Source organism: Primulina eburnea, chromosome 15 (assembly GCF_022965805.1).
Source record: "Primulina eburnea isolate SZY01 chromosome 15, ASM2296580v1, whole genome shotgun sequence".
Taxonomy (NCBI): domain Eukaryota; kingdom Viridiplantae; phylum Streptophyta; class Magnoliopsida; order Lamiales; family Gesneriaceae; genus Primulina; species Primulina eburnea.
Genome location: NC_133115.1, coordinates 35,823,320 through 35,844,038, shown reverse-complemented (window position 1 = coordinate 35,844,038; position 20,719 = coordinate 35,823,320). Strand labels below are relative to the sequence as shown.

The following is a 20,719-nucleotide window of genomic DNA, read 5'->3' as shown; positions in this document are numbered from 1 at the left end:
TTTTACTTTAAATTTTTTAACAGAGTTTATGTAGAAACAACGGCTTCAACCCATGATACGTGTTCTGCTGAAAATTATATGGTATAATTCTAGAAAATGTATTAGATACAAATGAATCGAGCGAGTTTGAAATTATAAGAATCTCTAAAAATACATTAGCCACCACTAAAGCTTCATTGCAAATTGATTTATAGCATAATAAACCAAAGTAATAATGATTCAAAGAGAGCTTAGCTTCCAAGCAAGATGTTCGCTTAAAAACTAAAACATGTGTGTTACGGATTACACAAAGAATTCGCATGGCACGAGGATAACTATTTAGAAAAGTGCAACCACCAATACCGTCAAAAAAAAAAAAAAAAACACACGACGGTAGATAAAATTATATTATGCATCAGTTCCGTCACCGCGACCCATCAGTTCCGTCTATCGCGACCACGGTCGCGATAGCGAACATCGTCTTTAGAACTTCTACTATCTGAATATCGATCTTCACCTCTTCTTTTATGACCATAACTTTCGCCACTAATATCATGTCTATCCCTACCACTCCCTCGAATTTCTTCACCAACACTTTTCTTTTTTGCTTCGTATCCATTTTTCCCGTCAGCATGGTGAATATCATCTTCACGCCTATTTTCGTACTTTCTGTCATCCCGTTTGTATCCATAGGCAGCATCATTCCCACGCTTTTTTACATATTCTCTGTCTTCCATTTTATATTTATGTCTATCATCGTCGTCATCATCATCATCATGTCTTCTTTTATGTTTTTCGTCTGTCTTGTTCCTGTGGTAAGAGCTATCAGTTTTTCTTCCATCATTTCGATCATTTTGTTCTGGGCCATCTCTCTGTCTTCTCCTATGTGGACTTCTTTCGCGTCTAATATATCCCGAACTTTCTCTGTGTTCCTCACTTCTATCACCCCGCCTCTGCAAGCTATGTGGGTCTCTCCTCCTGTCATCCTGATCTTTGGGGCTATAAATATCACGTCGTTTATTATCTTGTTTCCCACCATGTTTTTCTGGTTCACGGTCTCTTCTTTTCTTGTCGTGTATAGGACTTCCATCGGAATCTCCCTCAAACACCATTTCATATCTTAAACAGATAAATGACATACATATGACGAGGGCCAAAATATTTGCTTTAGAAAAAGAGAAACCCAATAGTACATGGCCATATTACCTCTTGTTGCCCTCTCCGCCATGTTGAGAGTCTGTATCTTTCATTCGATAATTGGAATGTTCTTGTTTGGATATGGAATCCCCTGTGCAGTCCTTAGCAATATGATCAAGAGAACCACACTTGTAGCAACCTCCTGCGATAAATATGAGATAAAAATAAAATTTCAATATTAAGGAGTCAAAAAAGGAAAAAAACAGTGGCTCCTAGATAAAGCCTCAGGTTGCTAAAGCTTCTTTTACATCACATCATTCTGCTACTGTCAAACATCACATATATATGCCAGGATGATTTATGCTCACACAAATTGAAATTACAGGCTTGGAAAAGGTAACTAAGTAACAAATACATTTCCTAGAAAATGCTTACCTCCACCCATTAGACCTTTGTGCCTAGACTGGGCCCATAGCTTTGCAACACTTTGACTAAAATCAACATGAATCCTTCTATCGTCAATCAAAGCATTGTCCATCTGCATTTTATGACACTGTAAACTTAGTACTTGATACTTAAGAGGCACTTCGATGTAGGATATCAAACTTAATTTTCAGTATATTTGTTATATCTGCTAATCAGCCTATCTTACAATTAGGGGAAAAAAGAGAGGAAATGAAAGAAAAAATTAAAGTGATTCTATATGAAAACAAAAATTAACCATTACAGCAAAATATAACCGGGCAGATCAATATACCTTAAAATATGCTTGTTCACAAGCATCCTTATCCTCAAATTCTGCCACCAAAAAATACAAGAAAGAAGTAGTGATTTATATGATAAATCATCATTGGTACAAACAAAAGACAGCCAGCCAATAATTAATGAAAGTCATGATTCGTCCTTAAAGTAGAAGATGTAAGGGATATAAAAGTCGTCGCCTCACATATTATCAAGGACTTAAAAAAAAAAAAAAAGAGATGAAAAAATACAACTCCGTTTGTCTGAAATATTTGGGTTCTATAGATGTTTCTTCTCATATACTTCAGAAATCAACTCCAATCCCTCTATCATCATATCATTTATAGTATCTGTAATTCGTCCATATTTTAATATTCGATCATACTCGACATTTTAAAATTAAAATTTAACAATGCTCAAGATTAGAAGTTACCATTTTAAAGAGGGATTTACAGTACATTTAAAAATAATTTTGAAATGGTGCCTGAAACTGGAGTTCAGAAGTTGATACGAGTATATGACACTCGATGAAATATTTTTAACAGTTGCCAAACATAATTAAAAAAAGAATAAAATGATTGGTCGAAAAAAGAGGCAAAAATAGTAAGTTTAAATCATCATTATGGGAAGAGCATACTCTACCTATAAAAGCATAGCACAAACTATCCCCAGTTTTATGATCCCGGATAATTTCAGCACTGCAAACAAATAAAGCAATGAAAACATATGGAAAAAACATAACAGTAAAAGGTTAAAAAAAGGAAATGAACTAAGTAACTCACGATGTTACAACTCCAAAGCGTGAAAAAATAGTGTTCAAGTCCTCATCCTAGATGTAATCATGAAAATTACAAAGTGTAAACAACACATATGAAGAGGAAGTTTATGTCACCACAATAATCTCTGTCAGCGTAACAGAAAAGGATTTAGCAGTCACTTACTTCGGTTACAGGATTTAGCTTGCATACAAACAGCACATTATCAGGTGGCTTAATCTCAGCCTCAGGAATGTCCCCAATCTACGAGACATATTAGCCACATTACTCTGTGAGTTAATTTTAGTTGTGCAGACCTACTACCCTATCCAAATATGTTTCGCTTTCAGTGGAATATAACTATATCTAAAATGGATAAAAAGAACTCACAGTTTCGAGTACGACTGCACTGGAATGAGCAGTCTTTGCACGTATCATCTCCTCAAGCTGCTCTGGATCAAGTTGCTCGTCAATAGGAATCCAATCATCTTCCAATCGTACATCATCATCAACCTAATGTAAAGTGCCATTAGAAAATAGTTCAACGTGCTATCGAATTGATACTAAAATTAAACAATTGATCCATTGCATCCAAAAATTGACTGAAGACTGAAAATATAGAAAAAAAAATCATGACCTGAAATTTGAACATAATCTAAACTTGAATTCATGTAGGTAAGTAGCGCAAAATTGTCTTTTGGAAAAATGAAGAAAGGTACTATAAATGCGAAGTAAAAGTCAAAATACATACTCCTATTTTTTATTTTGGATGAAAAACTCCTAAAATTTTATAACCTCTCATGAATAACTTATGAGATTTGCTCGCTCACAAACCAGCTGTTATTTGTCAGAACTGTCCTTGAATATAACTTATTTTACCAGTTATATGAGGGAAAAATAGTATCCTAGGGTTCTTATACTACTATATGATTTTAGAAAAAGTATTAGTTAGTTGAATTCAAACTTTTGCACACGCGTGGAAGAGAACCTGTCAAATCAAAATCAAGGTAAGATGAAAAGTATCCCACGATTTAAAAATAAATGAATAAGTAAGCGCATACTGGCATGCATCTGAAATCCGAAGAAGAAAAACAAGACCGACCAGGCCTATATTGAACAGCAACTAATTGTTTCCTAGATGTTGAAAAATGATTTCAAGGTACCTATCAAATCTTTTGATCAACAAACTGAAATTCATCATTGTTCTGTATAATTCTTTGATGACTCACGGAACATTCCATAAACAAAAATCTACCATAGGTGTTGAAAACATATATGATGATCAACAAACAGCACTCAAGAAGTTTACATGCATAAAATTATATAACATTTGGTTACTTCATCTTTTGGCTTTCCTTCTGGTGAAGCATCTGGAATCAACTCAGCTAGTTGGGAAGGATCATCAAAAGGATCATCCAATATGTATGTGTGTTTGATTCTGCAGAAATTTCAACACAGTGGTAAAGAGATATTTGAGTAACAAACAAAAAACTATCGGATAAGAAAAGAGAAATCAATAGCAATCAAAGGGAAAAATTTCAACCTGATATTTTTATAGGGTTTGTTCTTCTCATCTACATAGGCTTCATTTATTCTCGTGAGCGTGTCGAGGCCTTCAGCAACCTCCCCAAACACCTTTCATTGACAAAATTAAACCAGGGATTCTCAGTTGAAGCTGTTGTTCATCGTGAGGGGTAGTCATTAAAGCATTTTAACTGCCCATCTGTCTAGTCCTTGACGAGAAAATATATGGTTAATGCTTGACGTTTCATCAGAATGAATATAGATAAAACCTTTTCATCTTCATTTTTTTCCTTTTTCTGAGAGAGTGCACATACTTTTGAGGAAAACATGTCATTGTTTCACTTAAAATGGTTTTAAAATCTTAGCAAGCAACAAAAGAGACAGGTCTTTTAGTTCCTTGTCGATTGTGTTATACCAGAAAAATAATTCCATTTTTTGTTTTCTTAGCATGATAAAAAAAATTACGGAGAAACTCTACGAAAATGAATACAGATTCATAACTTACAAACTTTTTTCACCATTTGCATGCTTGATTTCTGTTCCTTGTTCTTTTTTTCCTTTACATTATTTTTTATCTTATTTTTATTTCTTTTTTTTTTTTTGGGGTATAGATTAATGAAATTTTATAAAACATGATCGTGAAAAAACTCACAGTATGCTTGCCGTCCAAGTAATCAAGATCATCACGGAGCGTGATATAGAACTGGAAATTACAGAACAGATAGAATGAGTTAAGACAAGCATATTAGAATAGCGAGGAGCTGGTAGTGCAGCAAGCCTGAAATTGTTAGCCAGAAAATATGACAAGGAAATCATACCTGAGAAGCATTCATATTCTCCCCAGCACTAGCCATAGCTACAGTACCAATCTTAGAGTGTTTGACATCCAAGTGAATTTCATCACCAAAAAAGCGAGCTTGATCACCATATAAGAATCTGAAATCACAGGACGAGGAGATCAAGAATAAAAAGTCAAATTGAACCATCGACAACTGCAAAAATGAAAAACTAGATGCTAACAAGCTTAAGACCGACCAGTCTACAAAATTCACCAGAATAACCAAGTTAGATTATGACAACAGAAAGGGACTTAGCCATCTGTTTGAAGACAAAAGAGTAAACACCGATGCAATGCAAAATATGTGGCTCTGTATGAATTTTATCTTACTTGTACACAGAATCCCCACCAGACCCTGTGCCAGTAGGATCACCTGTCTGTGCAGTAAAATCTTTCTGTACCGTGTGAAAGAGGCAGCCATTATAATACTTGATTCTGCATTAGATAGGAAGAAACAGCGTCAAATTTAATCAAAACCATTTGGAATTAAATCATTTCTTTACATTGCAAGGAATCTAAACGATTTTCCATAGAGAGAAAATTTTCAACGACATTCCAGAGGGGTATTTCCCAGGAATCAACTTTTTGATATTTTTTCATCAAACAGATACATACAAGGCAGGCGAGCCAATTACATTCTTTTGGATAGATAAAAAAAAAAACCATATGTCGTAACATACATACAGAATTTCAGCTCAGTTCCTAAGTCAAGTTTCAGAATCAACCACCGTAACACAAAACTGTTAACAATTCAATAAAATTTCAACAAAAGTGAACGTCGTGAATGTTTATTCCTAGTACGGTAAAGTGAAACAGTTGACAGTAAGCTAAAAATGCCCACACTTCGTGATTGAAACACAAGCAGAACTTAAACTGAAGAAGAAATTCAATAGAAAGCACTTACTTGCATAGCTTGATAAAGTTTTTACAAGTTAAGGGACATCGATCCACGAACAAGTCTACAACGATCTCTCCCACGCTAGTGACGAGCATGACCGACATTGTTTCTAAACCTACCTGGATTGAAACTCTGGGAAAAAAAACAGCTTTTAAGATAATTTCAACCGCTCCTTGAGCTATTGATACTCAAAAATTGCTTAAAACCCTCCAGACTAAAGCAATGGAGACAAGAGCAAGGCCGGAGATGCCTTAATTAAACCCGAAAAAAGATTAAGGCCAGAGCCGGAAGCTCTAAATAAGATCGTGGACCCGAAAAAAGATTAAGGCCAGAACCCGAAAAAGGAAGGCTGCTGCATATATTCATCCAAATCCAAACACAAAATTTACAGGTTCATTTACCGCGCATAGCAGACTCACTTGGGTTCCAACTTTGAAAGGAGATTTACCAGCGTTGTAAGAGAAGAGATTCAAGAACTGCACACTTACCCGAAAAATACCTTAAATTTCCTAGCTAAAATGTTGATTCTTTCGGCCAATTTTGTTGATTGAAAAAAGGAGCCCACTGACAGAGAACCCACATAAATAGTTTTTCCAGCCATACTATGGGCCTAATGAATATAGCCCAAATATATATTGGGCTAAATCTAATTTTTTCAAGAGTTCAAATTCGACCTATCGTTGCTCTGTCCACTGTAAAGCCCAACAGATGCTATTGAATTATCTCCAGTCTCCACAGCCCTTAACTGGTCTGGGCTTTGAGAGGGCCAGCCCGTCGAAACCACCACACCCTGCGTTCCATGAAATACGTTATAAAATCGACTTCTTATTGAAAATGATATTAATCAACACTGATCCGTAAACCAAAATTTTTAGATTCGGTATAAATTGAGCTGACATCAATTTCCCCTTTATTTTGGATAGTGGTGCAATTATAGATGAAGATTTGGGAAGGTAATTTTCTGCAGGAAAAACCCGAAACAGGACAAATTTGGGGACGCGTTATCAGGCGTGGGTTCGAGGATTTTTTTCAAATCTCTATAACAAATTGAGTGCGGGAGAGGAGATGTCATCCCATCCTTGAACATGTCCCAAAATGATTATAATGATAATGTATATACAAAACAAAACTTTTGGATTTCATTCATTCTAGCCCACACATTTTACTAGCCATATTAATTAATAGGTGGGGTATACTAGTACAATTTCTAGATTTATTCATTCTAGTCCACTATAATATTTAACATGCCCAGCTTCACTTTAGGTTTTTTTTTCACATATTTCAATTATATCTGCTTCGCCCTTTGACAACAACAACAACAACATTATAGAGGTTTTTTAGTGTTCACAGCATCAATTTATAGAAGTCGAAATACCTCATTTATAGGTAATACACAATTATTTAATTTTTTTCAATCTCGTATATTGTTTTGAGTGATATGATGTCGCATGGGTGAGGATTTAACATAGGGTAATTAAGGATGATGGTGAGAACGATTATTCTTCGATTGTATAAAACTAGGGATATGACAAGTTATAATTCGAGAGTAGGAATAAGTTAACAGATCAGTCTTCATTCCATCCTATTGTCATCTTTAACGAGGATTCGATACAAATTGAATTAATTTTCAGTACAAAATTATGAATTTTTTTTAAGAGTGCAACATGAAGACTTATGTAAGGTCGTGTAATCAATTACTCTAGCCCAAACCCGTCAACTTCCTTCTCAGTCAGAATCTGACCGCCGTTGGAAAGAGGACGTCGAATATCAGGAAAGGAAGCCCTTGCCTTGACCTCAAGAAATCGATTATGGCCTGAAATCCAAAGAAACGAGGCAGAAATCTAGTTTAGTTGCATGACGTTGTAGATTTCACGCACGTTATTGCTCGAGCAGTTTTTTTCTTGTAATCGTACCGTTTATTAGTTGCTACTCGTCGTTATTGAGCCATGTGTTTCATGCATTACATAATTCACCCAATTAGTTTTGCAAACCCAGTCAGAGGATACTTAAAGTGGAGCTTATTATTAAGGTTGGATTGTGTTGGTTGGTTAGTTTGGAGTCTCCCAACTAGTATATATTATATTGGAGTCTTGTTTAGTTTATGCCATATTTTATAATCAGCGGTGACGCTTCGTATATCTGTATTATTATCCGAAGTTAGTATTATATGTTTGGGTTTAGTTTATCTTGTCTTGAGCCTTGTCAGCTTTATTTGAATTATTGTTTGTGAATTGTTGGATTATGTATGAACAACACTTGCATACAAATGTTTTTATGAATACCGCAGCGTCGTCCTTGAGTCATTTTTTTTACAGTTGTTTTGAATTTTTTGTATATCCTATTTATTGAGAGGTCATGCTGAAATTTTTATAGTCCCGAGATCCATTTTAAAGTATTTTTAAATTAATTTTTGATGTAATTTTAACATACTAAATATTTTTTATAAATAGCAGTATTTAAAGTAACTTAATCTCTCAACTTATCAATTAAGTCACTAACCTTAATAGTGATCTCATCATCCAAACATGTTTAACTTCAAAACAATGATGAAATCAGTACATTAATATTTATATGATTGCACCAATTATCATTTAAATTTTACTTCTCCCAATAAATTTAATGTCATCCATATCATTACATAATCCTTATACAAAGTATTTTATTAGGTTTTCCACATGCCATTAAAAAACTTAGCATGTATTTTCGATCGCATATGAAACACCAGACTTTGTAATCTTTAAACGGAAAAAAAAAAAAAAAAAACATGTTTTATCTTATTCCAAACATATATTATAATGTCAAAATGGTATAAAAATATGTACTAAGAGATTCTCATCATCCAATCAAATATTCAAAGAATGCCAAATATAAACATATGTCCAATGCGTTGTTTTTAAGAACCAATCATCAAATATCAAATTTGAATGAAATATAGACCAAAATCTTCTCGAGTAATGGGGGCCAACTCGAATATTATATATGGGTAGAAAAACTATAAAAATAATCAAAATTTTTGTTTTATTTTATAAAAACGCACAAATCCAAAACCATTATGGTAACTAATTATTAATAATTGTTATTATTCAACAATTTGCTTCTTTTAATTAATTATAGGCAAAAATTTCTGTGAGACGATCACAGGTCGTATTTTATGAGACGAATGTCTTATTTGAATCATCTATGAAAAACTATTATTTTTTTTTATGTTAAGTTTATTATTTTTTATTGTTTTAAAATTTGAGAGTGGTCGATATCTCTAAAAACCAAGGTTCGGAATCCACTTCTATATTTATTCATCTGTGGCGAATTTTCACTGATGATTATATGGTACAAAGAAAGAAACCCTTAGGTCAAGAAATTTTCAGGCCCCTGGGATACTCGTTTGACAGTTTGGCTTCTTTAATATGGGTTTCGTTCTATAGTTACTGTTTCCTTGTTATCGAGATTAAAGAAATCTCGGATTTTTGGGCGGAACTTTATCATTGCTTCTTGCTACTTTTTGAAGTAAATATTTAGTATCTTTTTCGTTGTTAGCGCAGAAATTTTTGAAATGGATAATTACGGAGATGGGGGCAGTATTCAAGAGTCCTCCAATCTTCAGGATCTTCAACCATTTGCTGCAAATCCAACAGGTTTCCCACCGCATGATTATGTCGATTTTTGTTATTTTGGGGCTCGAATCTTACTCCCTATGGATTTGTTTCCTTGTCGGTTCTCAACTTATTGACTTCAGTTTTTATGCTTCTTTTTGAACCACTCTTCAATCACTGGAGTTCAAGAAGGTGTTTCGATTGTTTTAGGTTGATCTTATGGGATTTGTAAAAGACCCGGGATTCTGTCATGCTATTGTTATTTCATCGTTTATGTATCATTTGAGTTTTGTCCGTTAATCATGGGTTATATTTGTTTTTGTGGCAGAGTTTTTACTGCATTTTGACATGGTTTGTAGAAGTCTTTCTGCTCTAATGAATGTTATGTGAATATATGTTATCCGTGTTTTGTTTTGTGTGTAGCTTTGATTGATTTAGGAAATAGATCAATCAGGTGGTTGTGGTTACGACCGTTTGAGAAACATATGACCTTGTTTTCTCGCGAACACTGTCGCGTGCTTATTTTTTATATATGTCTATCAGAAGCCTTTTTCTTTGCGGGAGGGACCACATAACTTCAATTAATTGTCAAACCAGAGATTCGGAATCATTCTGTCCACATTCATTTTTACTTGATTATATTTTGATGGAACAGGACATGCAGTATTTGATGCTTCACAGTATGCATTCTTTGGTAACAATGCGGTGGAGGAAGTTGAGCTCGGGGGATTGGAAGATGATGAGGATGATCTTGGTGCAGTTGGATTCAATGAAGAGGGGCTTCAGCTTGAGAGAGAAGAGGTTGCTAAATCAATAATTTATGTGGTGCTAAATAATTCCATCTAAAATTTCGATTAAAAGTGAATCTTTTTTTGGATTGTTAAATATTCTACGCCAGGAGTTGGTCATCACTTTCATCCAATTTATGTTATCTTGTGTTCGTTAGTTCTGTGGTTATTTCAGGTCTCACTTTGTCTCATTATTTGATCTTGGATATTATTAATTTCGTTTGTTAGCCATTCCACATGGTAGTTGTCATTTATGAGTTTCTCCTCTTTTTATTTATGTTTTTACCATTTATATCTTATCTATATAACATAAACAGGAAAGCGATTTTCATCAATCTGATAATCGAGATGCATTTTGCTGTTTAGGTAACTGAAATTTAAAGTTTCATTGTGGTTTGTTATCCGAAGCTTTATTATAATGTATAGTGGTTAATGATGTGATCAAACAATCATTGCAAATTGCATGCTTTAGGAGTCATATACGCATCCCTCCTGGATCTCACTTGTTGCATGAAAGAATTCATCCTTACTTGCTTCAATTTATGTTTACACTTGTACGCCTGTACATATTAAGGGAGAGTTATTCTTTTTCTGCAGTTGGTTTTGCAAGCACTTATTTCATTGATATATGTGCATTTTGTTGTTGGTGAATTGTTTAGCAGTTTTAAATTGTCGATTATTTATTTTTCCAGGGTGATGCGTTTGGATCACTATCTGGCATTGATGATATTTCAATCACATTTTCTAAGGTGGGGCGCGGCTTATGTTTTGAATATCTTATCTTCTAGGAGAGTTTCACTGCCCATTAGTAATTTTCTTACTATTATTATTATTTATGAATAATTATTCTTGAATTTTTCTTCATTTTATTCTCCGTTCTTTTCCAATTCTTGGGTGGTTTCCTATCTTTTTCTGGGCATCATAAAATATTCGTGTTTATTTTGCATGTAATAATCTAGTAAACGAAGTTACCTTGTTTTCATTGATTATTTGTATTCTTTGCTCTTTACAGAAAGAGGGACTTGACAATGTAGGCTTTAGCCATCATAAGCATAATTTGGTTTGCCCTTCCCTTTTAGCATTTTGAAGCCAATGAATTAGTAGAGCACTAGAACCGGTAAAATTTGCCGATGATTTTTTTTTGCCAACTTGCTTCCTTGCCCAAATGATTGTACTTTGGTTCTTGTGAAATTTTTATATTCATTTGCTTTTGTATGCGCAGTTGAACATAGCTGTCAGCGGGCCAGCTGGAGTAGTTGGAGACTGGGGACCTAGAGAAAGTATGTGTAATCAAAGTTATTCTTGCTGTTTGATTGTTGTATTTAGTATTTACTTGGCATTAGCAACCGCAATGTCCTATGATAGTTGCAAGGGGTTGATTAATTTGTTTTTCTTGAACTCTGGTAAAATGGCATCACTTACTTTGACTTTTATCAGATTTGGGATCATCGTGATAGTCTTAATTGCTAAAAATGGTGTAGTTGAGTTGTGAGTGGCTCATCCCTATCCGCCATAAACAATTAATGATTTAAATTTATGTGAGGTTATTTAAATTTATGTGAGGTTCTTACTGTTTGAGGTCTAGAGCAGCCCTTATTTTTGTCTCAGAATTTCACATGATTCAGTCAACACCTCTAAAGTTGCACATCTTCCGCTGTATTTTGTCAGTTGTCTTTAGTGTGCTTCAGTTATTCTAATTTGTAAGAATTTATTTTGTTTTGCGCTGAACTTCGGTTTTCTTTAACGAAGGACCGTTTCACTTGGAATCGATCTAGAGATGCGGGTGTGTATTTCTGTGCGTCTAATTCCAGTTTATCTTTCATGATTTATAGTTTCACACTTTTCCCTGTCTAACATGCATAATAAAAGACAGTGACAGGAAAATAAGTTAAACTACAGATATCTGATATACAACAGGTTTCGTGATTGAAAGACTTCTTTGTTTGTCAGTATGTTGCCATATTTTCTGTTGCACTAATGCAATTTTGCCGCAGGCTCATCTGCTGCTGAGTGGGCACAGGAGGGAGATTTCTCTTGGTTTGATCGACAAGCTCTTGATACTGAAACTGGCCATGGTACTGAAAACTGGTCCTCACAACCATATTCCTCTGCACGTGTCATGGAATCCAATTCTCTGCTCAGGACATCTTCACATCCTGAACCGCAGCAGCATCCACATCAACAACAAAACCAACACAATCACTTTTCTAGTGAGCCAATTCTAATTCCAAAATCAGCATTCACTTCGTATCCACCACCTGGCAGATTACAGCAAGATTCACCAAATGGCCAGTCTATCCACGCTAATATTATGTATCAACCTGGTGGTTTGCAAATACCGATTTCTTCTTCCAATATTTTACCGTTTCCTAATCCGCATCTTCAATTAAATACCTCGACTCATGCGTCACAATTTGGTGGAAATTTGCCTCAGATGCCTCATGGTCGACTCCAAAATCAATGGATGAATCAGAGTAGTCAATTTCTTGGTGATCGGTCTGGTCTCCCAAATAATGTTTTACCCCAACCATTATCGAATCAAAATGGTTTAGTGCCTCCGCAGATAATGTCTCACCAACGTACTTTGCAAACTAGAATGCACCATCCATTTCAGCCTGCCTTTACCCAATTATCTGGGTTGCAACCTCAACTTTTTAATCCTCACTTATCTGTGTCGCCACCAATGATGAACAACTTTGAAATGATTGGATCCCCTGATTTGAGAGATCAAAGGGCCATGCCAATGATGAGAAGTAGACAGGGAATGCGCTATCCTCCTCAGGGTTACGACACAAGTGGCCAGAAGGTTCAGAGTGGGTGGCCAAGGTTCAAGGGCAAGTATATGTCTACAGATGAAATTGAAAATGTTCTTAGGTTGCAGCTTGCTGCTACTCATAGTAATGATCCATATGTTGATGATTATTATCATCAAGCTTGCCTAGCAAGAAAATCTGAGGATGCCAAATTGAGACATCATTTCTGCCCAACTAATTTGAGTGATGGACCTGCCAGAGCTCGTTCTAGTGCTGAGCCACATCCTTTTCTCCAGGTTGATGCTCTTGGACGGGTTTCCTTCTCTTCAATACGCAGACCTCGACCGCTTCTTGAAGTTGACTCCTCAAATTCATCTTGTGTCGTTGGGGCTGAATCAAAATTCACGGAGAAGCCCCTGGAACAGGAACCTATGCTTGCTGCCAGGGTGACTATTGAGGATGGCATCTGCCTTTTACTTGATGTTGACGATATTGACAGATTTTTACAGTTTAATCAACTGCGTGATGGTGGGGTCCTGTTGAGGCAGAGGAGACAAGTTTTACTGGAAGGTTTAGCATCATCACTTCAGCTTGTTGATCCGCTAGGGAAAAATGGCCACACCGTAGATTTAGCTCCCAAAGATGACTTTGTGTTCTTAAGGTTAGTCTCTCTTCCTAAGGGTAGGAAGCTTTTGTTGAGGTATCTTCAAGTTCTTTTGCCAGGCGAACTCACTCGAGTAGTCTGCATGGCCATCTTCCGCCATTTAAGGTTCTTGTTTGGTAATGTTCCTACTGATCCTGAGACTTTTGCATCAACTGCAAACCTTGCAATCGCTGTATCATCATGTGTTCGTGGTATGGAACTTAATTCTCTTGCTGCCTGTCTCGCTTCAGTGGTATGTTCGGTGGAGCATCCTCCTCTTCGTCCCACTGGGAGTCCTTCTGGAGATGGAGCAACAGTTCTTCTGAAATCTGTCCTTGATAGGGCAACTAAGCTTTTGACTGACCCTCAAGCTGCTGGCAACTGCAGCATACCGAACCGGTCTTTTTGGCAGGCTTCATTTGATGCCTTCTTTAGCCTTCTTACTAACTATTGCTTTAATAAATATGACTCTGTTGTTCAATCTGTCATCCAGGGCTCACCAGACACACCTGATGTTGGGTCTGATGTAGCCAAAGCAATTAGTAGAGAAATGCCTGTTGAACTGTTGCGAGCAAGTCTTCCTCACACTAATGAGCAGCAGAGAAAACTTCTGTTAGAATTTTCCCAGCGATCTATGCCTGTTTTGGGTTCTAGCAGTCAGGTTTGAGGAAGTGAACTTGTAAATGCATGAGCGATGAGTGGCAATGTTTCATGGTTTTGCAGATTCTTGAATACGGTAAGCCTTGCCTCAAGCAGGGAATGGATCAGTGGTTACACCTATATTACATTTGCATTTCAAAATAAGAGTTTCATCTTCTTCTTGGCATATGGTGGAAGAGGTTGTAAGTTGGTCTTTTGTATTTTACATGATTTGACTTTCTTTGGACATGGGAGCTTATTTTGATGCTCTGCTGTGCAAGTCCTGAATAGCAATGGGGAAAATAGTCTTTAGATATGTACAGTTGGACAATGAAATAGTCCAAGATTTATATCTTAAATATGTTTGAAAGGTGTGGGGAAGGCACTTGTTTTACCTCAACTGATGAGTTTCGATCAGTTTTGTTTAGCTCAATTCTGTTATCTTTTGTTTGTAATTCGTAATGCAACTTTCTTTGTAGAAGAGTTCACAAGTAATGATTTCTGGTGTTAAGCTTCTTTATTAGGTAATTAGTTCCCAAATGTTTTAGCATACAAGTTCATTAATTATTACATGTATTTCAATTGGAAAACCGTGTCTAGGAACCGAGGGTACTATCATACGTATTTCATTTTTTGTAGGTTTAATAGTACAAGGGTTAAGTAAAAAACGCAATTTCAATCTACATCTGGTTTTGATCTTCAAAGTCAGAGGTCTCAATCGTGGCCAAACTAACACAAACATGAACCAAATACTGCATCTCGTTTGCTCGGCATGAAACGGTCCCCTGAGAAACCTTGCCACTGTATCAAGGATCTCTTGGTACAAGTTGTCTTGAGGCCATGTCCAAGAGGTTTTGGGTTTAAGTCTCGTTTGTGTGGGTTGTGTTTGTGCATTAATTGTTGGTTGTTATTTGTATTATTATTGTTTATTAATGATGATTGTAATAGTTTCTTATTCTAATGAGCACTGCAAAACCCATAGATAAATCATTTCAGGATAGGCAAAAATCTGTGTGAGACGATCGTAAAGGTCATATTTTGTGAGACAAATCTTTTATTTGGGTCATCAATGAAAAAATATTACTTTTTATGCTAAGAGTATTACTTTTTATTGTGAATATCGGCAGGGTTGATCAGTCACAAAGATAAAGATTCGTGAGACCGTCTCACAGAGATTTATTCTTCAGGATCTTAACAACATTTAAGGTGGAATTTGAAGACAATCCAACATAGAGTTTTTGAAGTGTTTATTTTCAATCAAAATCTGATTTTTTGGAGCAAATTAATTTCCAAATAACAATCACTCTCCTCCCACAAACAAATTAGATTATTATTTTTTTTAATAAATAAAACATTACCCACACAATAATTTTACAAATTATAACAAAATAGTTAGGGGTGTCAATCGGGTCGGGTGGGTTGGGTTTCGGCACAAATTTTTTTATTTTTTATTTTTCCAACCCGAACTCGAAGCAACCCGAAAACCCCCAACCTGAACACGAACTCGTCTAACCCGAATCAACCCGTCTAACCCGCCTAACCCGAATTTTATTTATTTTTTAAAAAAATTTAATTTAAACATATAATAACAAAACATCCGATTTAAATTTGAAAGTTTAATTGTAGAAAATTAAAGTATATTTACTAAATCAAATAAACAATTGTTAAAATAAATAAAAAATATACAAAATAAATATTAAATGATGAAAATTTATCATATAAATATACAATAAATTTTGTTCAACATACAATATATAAAAATATAGGTAAATTTTCAAAAAAAAAAAAAAGTTTTCGGATCAACCCGCGACTCAACCCAAAAAACATCTAACATGGCACTAACCCGACCCGAACCCGAAATACCCCAACCCGAACCTGATTTTTTTCGTGTTGAGTCGTGTCAGGTTGACGGGTCGTGTTGCATTTTGACACCCCTAAAAATAGTTTCAAATAATTTTAATAAAAAAATTATAATCTAAATATTTATTTAAGTATAACAATTATTGTTCATAAGAAAACCTACTGATAAAATCCAACGAGAATGGGTGGGTACGTACACAATTCGTTACGTTGGGTTGTTCTTTTAACAGGGCGAAAAAGCCCTAATCTAGGAAGGACTCTTCCCTCTGAACCGGGGATACTTTGGTCATTTAAGAGTATAATGAGCCAATTTTGGGCTAGCAGGCTTGAGTTGGGTTTAACATTAACATGAGTCTAGCCCAAACAAGCAAGCCCAGATGAAGCTACATAGCTTGGTCCAATGACATTGGACTTAGTTTTCATTTTGGACATATATAAATGAATTTATGATTTTGGAGTGAAATAAATTTGTTGGTCCATGCTACTGACGCAGATAATGGATAGTTAAGAGTTGCACAAGTCTGGCCCATCGTGGAGCCCCTTCCACTCCTATTTATCACAGTTTAACCACGAAACTTATCCCTATTTCCCTTTTCCACCCCTCATTAAATAACATGATTCCAAGAGTCACTCTGATATCACCATCCTATTTCAATCCACGTCAAGGAAACTTGGACAACATGAAGACGTGTCAATTCCCTATTTGTTGAGGACAAAAGGCCCACGCTTCTGTTTGTAAGTACCCTACGATATGCTTGCGGGAGCACAGGCTACTTACCCTGCACCGCATACTACACAACACTAACTCCGACCCTATTGCCTATTCATTCGCAAGACATGGTATATCCGAGCCCCAGCAAACAACGAAACCATTTCTTTTTCATTTCTCTTTCACAATCTTGGTGATGTTTGACATTTTCCGTTAAAATGGTTTAGACGTTTGATGCTACATTGTTTCTTCTCTCTTTGGATTTTTGTTTTTGGGATTTGAAAATCCTTCTCTTGTTTTTGGGATTTTGTTGAAGTGGGAGTTGCATGATCGCTGGAAATGGCGTCAGCTTGCGTGAACAGTGTTGGGATGTCGCCGGATAATTTTCTGGACTGCCCTCCGTTGAAGTTTCCTTCGTACGCGTGGCTAAGCCCGAGAATCCCGTTTAGCTGCGAGATATCTGACGAGGAAGTAGAAATTAAGACTTCTGAGAAGCATCGAGAAGTAACGGGCAACGCCAACTCGGAGAAGCAAGAACATTCAGATCCTGACGTCTCCGGCGTTGACTTTGTGGATTTCGAGTTCCGGCTAGAAGATTCGGTTACAATGCTTCCTGCTGACGAGCTCTTCGCCGACGGGAAACTGGTTCCATTACAGCTTTCCGCGGGCAGGCAACCGACGACAGTAGCTCCGAGGGCGCCGTCGGACATAATATTACCAGACACGCCAGTGTTTCGTCGGAGAAATGAAATCTCTCCGGCGGATCCGTTCTTGTTTTCTCCTAAGGCGCCAAGATGCTCGAGCCGATGGAAGGAGCTTCTCGGCTTGAGAAAACTGTACCAGAACAGCATGGCGAAGCAGGAGGATCAGAAGACGGCTGGTTCATTATCCTCTAGTCACACTAACCGAAATGCGGCAACAAGCTTGAAGCAATTTCTTCATCGTAGCACGAAACCATCTGTCAATGCACAGGCGGATTCTTCTTTGAACATCCCATTGCTGAAGGAAATGGATAACGAGTCTGTGTCAATTTCTTCTCGAATATCGCTCTCGTCCTCCTCGTCAGGTCATGAGCACGACGATCTTCCACGACTTTCGCTTGATTCCGAAAAACCTAGAGCAGCTATTACACGCAATACTCGTCAACCTACCAGAAACATTTCTCGAGTTCGAGTTGTCAAGCCTAAGGGTTTGTCGTCAGAAAATCCCAGGACGACTCGTGTTAGCCGCAATGTAACACACCGAGCCCCGGAAACTACAACTCCGGTTAGCGGTGTTGCAGTGGATAGTCCTAGAATGAACTCATCTGGGAAAATCGTGTTCCATAACTTGGAGAGAAGTTCGAGCACTCCAAGCTCTTTCAACTGTGGGTCCCGCTACAAGCACCGCGGAATGGAGAGATCGTACTCAGCTAACGTACGCGTCACTCCGGTTCTCAACGTTCCTGTGTGCTTACTTCGAGGGTCGTCGAAATCCGGTGTATTTGGGTTCCCAATGTTTTCCTCCCAGCCGAAGAAAGCTGAAAGCTGCAGCTGCAGCTGCAGCTGCAATGGTGGTGTGAACAAAACCCAGCAGAATCACAACAAGAACCGCACCGATCGAATCTGAGAGAGAAGAATGACGAGTCAACCTGTATTTCGATTGAAAATGGTTCGTCCAGTTGGATTTTTTACTCTTTTCTCGCGTTTTCCAAATCATCTTTGACATCATATAATTATTAGTTTACTACTACTGTATGTACATAACGATGGAATGATGATTTTGTGTTGTCAACTGTTTTCCTTTTTTATGTTTCTAACTTCAATTCAAAAATTTCTCTATATATATTTTTATTTCATGGAAGTTTGTTTCTCATCTTCGCCCGAAAGTTGAACGGAATCTCTGTTTCTTGTGCTTTTCAAAAACTAGTTTTGCTCCTTTATTCCATGCATGATGGGGTGTGGATCTTCCCGTGAGCAGTACAATTCATTCGACCTGCAGCAGCGTCTGTCCCAAACGCGCCTCCTCTGCGAATCGTTCTGCTGTTGAGCTAGCTACACACTGTTCCGAGTTTAACGTAACAGCGCACGCGCCGCGTGCTGGTCGCCCCTCTCTTACCTGTACTCACTCATTCACTGTAGCATGCATCAGTACTGTCATTTATTTTTTGTTTCTTCTCTTCATCAATTATTGAGCGTTTTTTCTTTATTTTCTTGGGAATGCTGAACTGCTATTTTTTTTTAAAAAAATAATAATTTTGGATTGGATAAATACTCAGCCAGCTCTACGTCTGTCAGTCTTTCTTTTAATAAATGATCCTAATTATAAAAATCGACAAGATAATATTTCATGAATTTTTACAAAAATATATGTTATTTATAATATACTATATTTTTACAGCAGGGCCATCAATAAAATATGCTGTGCCAGGAAATGATGATTGTCTCCATCGCACTTATACGGATCGATGCATATAAGTGATTTAAGTAACCGACCGAGTACGTACAGATGAATCAACTTGGGTGGACATAGATTAAGTACTATGTTGCTGTTGGGTTTCTTCAGACAAATCAGTGTTGGATTAATATGCCCTGAATAATATTGAACATCGATCGGGGATGATCCACGTAATGGCAATTCCTATGGTAATCTCTGAAATTTAATCTGATTTTCTAGATGTGTTCCGTGTTGTTCTTTTCCTAGCTAGTGAAGATGCATGGATGAAATATTCAAGTTACAGACTTATGTGTGTGTATGCACGTCCTGTCCGTGTGCGATATCTTTTTACTTCTCTCATGAAATTCAAGTTGTATGAATAGAGTTCTCTCGTCTTCAAAACGCGTTTCAATATCTTTTTCCTAACATTAATTTGGTCGACATTTCTTTTGGTTAGGATTTTGTTAATCTTTCTTTTTACTACAGGGACGAGACCATCTTCATTTTTTTTATGTCAAATTTTGTACTAACGACATCATTTGATACATCAGCAGGAAGTACCGAAAAAACGTTTTCTTTTCTTTTGCTCGATTGTCGTTGACCAATATATCTGCTCCCTGCATTGGACCATCCATTTTTTCAGCACTTTTTTTTTAATAAAAGATAATAAAAAAATGTTTTGGTCCCAGTATGGTCTCACGGATCGTTTTGTGAGATGGATCTCTTATTTTAGTCATCCATGAGAAATATTACTTTTTATTGTGAATATCGGTAAAATTGACACGTCTCATAGATAAAAATTCGTGAAACTATCTTACAAAGAACCTACTGTCTTTTAAAAAAGGACGAGCATGACAATGTTAAATTGAAACAGAAAAATTAATCAAGATTAAGTAGCTATCATTTTAAAATATGGGCTATCTTTTGTATCTGAAAGTAATTTGTTTAACATAATGATAAGAATTGTGTGTATCATATATAAGAGTTGTCTCAGATTTTGTAATATAACACACAAACAAACATCTTTAATTAATCAAGATAATTATGCACAATTGTTGTACGATGATTCATGACAAAATAATCACTAGAAAGAAATCGAGTTTACAGAACCAATACTAGTGAAGAAACGAGAAATTATTTTCCTTACAGTAAATCGCGTCCTAAAATATCAATAACAAAAATGACCAAAGCATATAATGCAAATCAATGTGACTAAAGTTTAGAGCAATAAAAAATTCTTAAATCTAACACTAATTTGTATAGATGTTGCACTCAAATATCTCTAAAATATCAAGACAATACAGTGAAATACCTGATGCTTCGTCTATGAGAGTTCTTCGAAAAATTCTGTCTTTGTCTTTGTTATTTCGTATCTCACTCATCTCGCTCTTTTTTTTTTGTGCAACAATTATTCTTCAATATATATAAATTTGTATTGAGCTTAATATGA

The 20,719-nt window shown here is 36.3% G+C and overlaps 3 protein-coding genes across 5 annotated transcripts; 2 read left to right on the top strand and 1 right to left on the bottom strand.

Annotated features, from left to right (window-relative positions):
- Positions 1-212: 212 nt before the first annotated feature.
- LOC140813942 (peptidyl-prolyl cis-trans isomerase CYP59) lies at positions 213-6,452 on the bottom strand. 3 transcript variants are annotated; one of them, XM_073172769.1, is made up of 15 exons: positions 6,361-6,452; positions 5,879-6,004; positions 5,305-5,409; positions 4,955-5,072; positions 4,789-4,839; positions 4,156-4,247; positions 3,951-4,050; positions 3,003-3,125; positions 2,799-2,876; positions 2,640-2,686; positions 2,500-2,555; positions 1,874-1,914; positions 1,552-1,654; positions 1,186-1,318; positions 213-1,098 (listed from the first exon to the last, which is right to left on the bottom strand). In XM_073172769.1, the coding sequence occupies exons 2-15, from the start codon at positions 5,974-5,976 to the stop codon at positions 417-419; spliced, it is 1,827 nt and encodes a 608-aa protein (XP_073028870.1). In that variant the 5' UTR covers positions 5,977-6,004; positions 6,361-6,452; the 3' UTR covers positions 213-416. The 3 variants fall into 3 exon arrangements, with proteins under 3 accessions (XP_073028870.1, XP_073028868.1, XP_073028869.1); XM_073172767.1 differs by having other exon boundaries at positions 6,274-6,410; XM_073172768.1 differs by having other exon boundaries at positions 6,292-6,406.
- A 2,711-nt stretch (positions 6,453-9,163) lies between these two features.
- LOC140815385 (protein PAT1 homolog) lies at positions 9,164-14,796 on the top strand. The gene is made up of 5 exons (XM_073174510.1): positions 9,164-9,504; positions 10,118-10,263; positions 10,943-10,999; positions 11,473-11,530; positions 12,245-14,796. The coding sequence occupies exons 1-5, from the start codon at positions 9,423-9,425 to the stop codon at positions 14,311-14,313; spliced, it is 2,412 nt and encodes an 803-aa protein (XP_073030611.1). The 5' UTR covers positions 9,164-9,422; the 3' UTR covers positions 14,314-14,796.
- A 139-nt stretch (positions 14,797-14,935) lies between these two features.
- LOC140815386 (uncharacterized) lies at positions 14,936-18,992 on the top strand. The gene is made up of 2 exons (XM_073174511.1): positions 14,936-15,149; positions 16,504-18,992. Exon 2 carries the CDS (start codon positions 17,194-17,196, stop codon positions 18,460-18,462), a length of 1,269 nt encoding a protein of 422 aa, XP_073030612.1. The 5' UTR covers positions 14,936-15,149; positions 16,504-17,193; the 3' UTR covers positions 18,463-18,992.
- Positions 18,993-20,719: the final 1,727 nt, after the last annotated feature.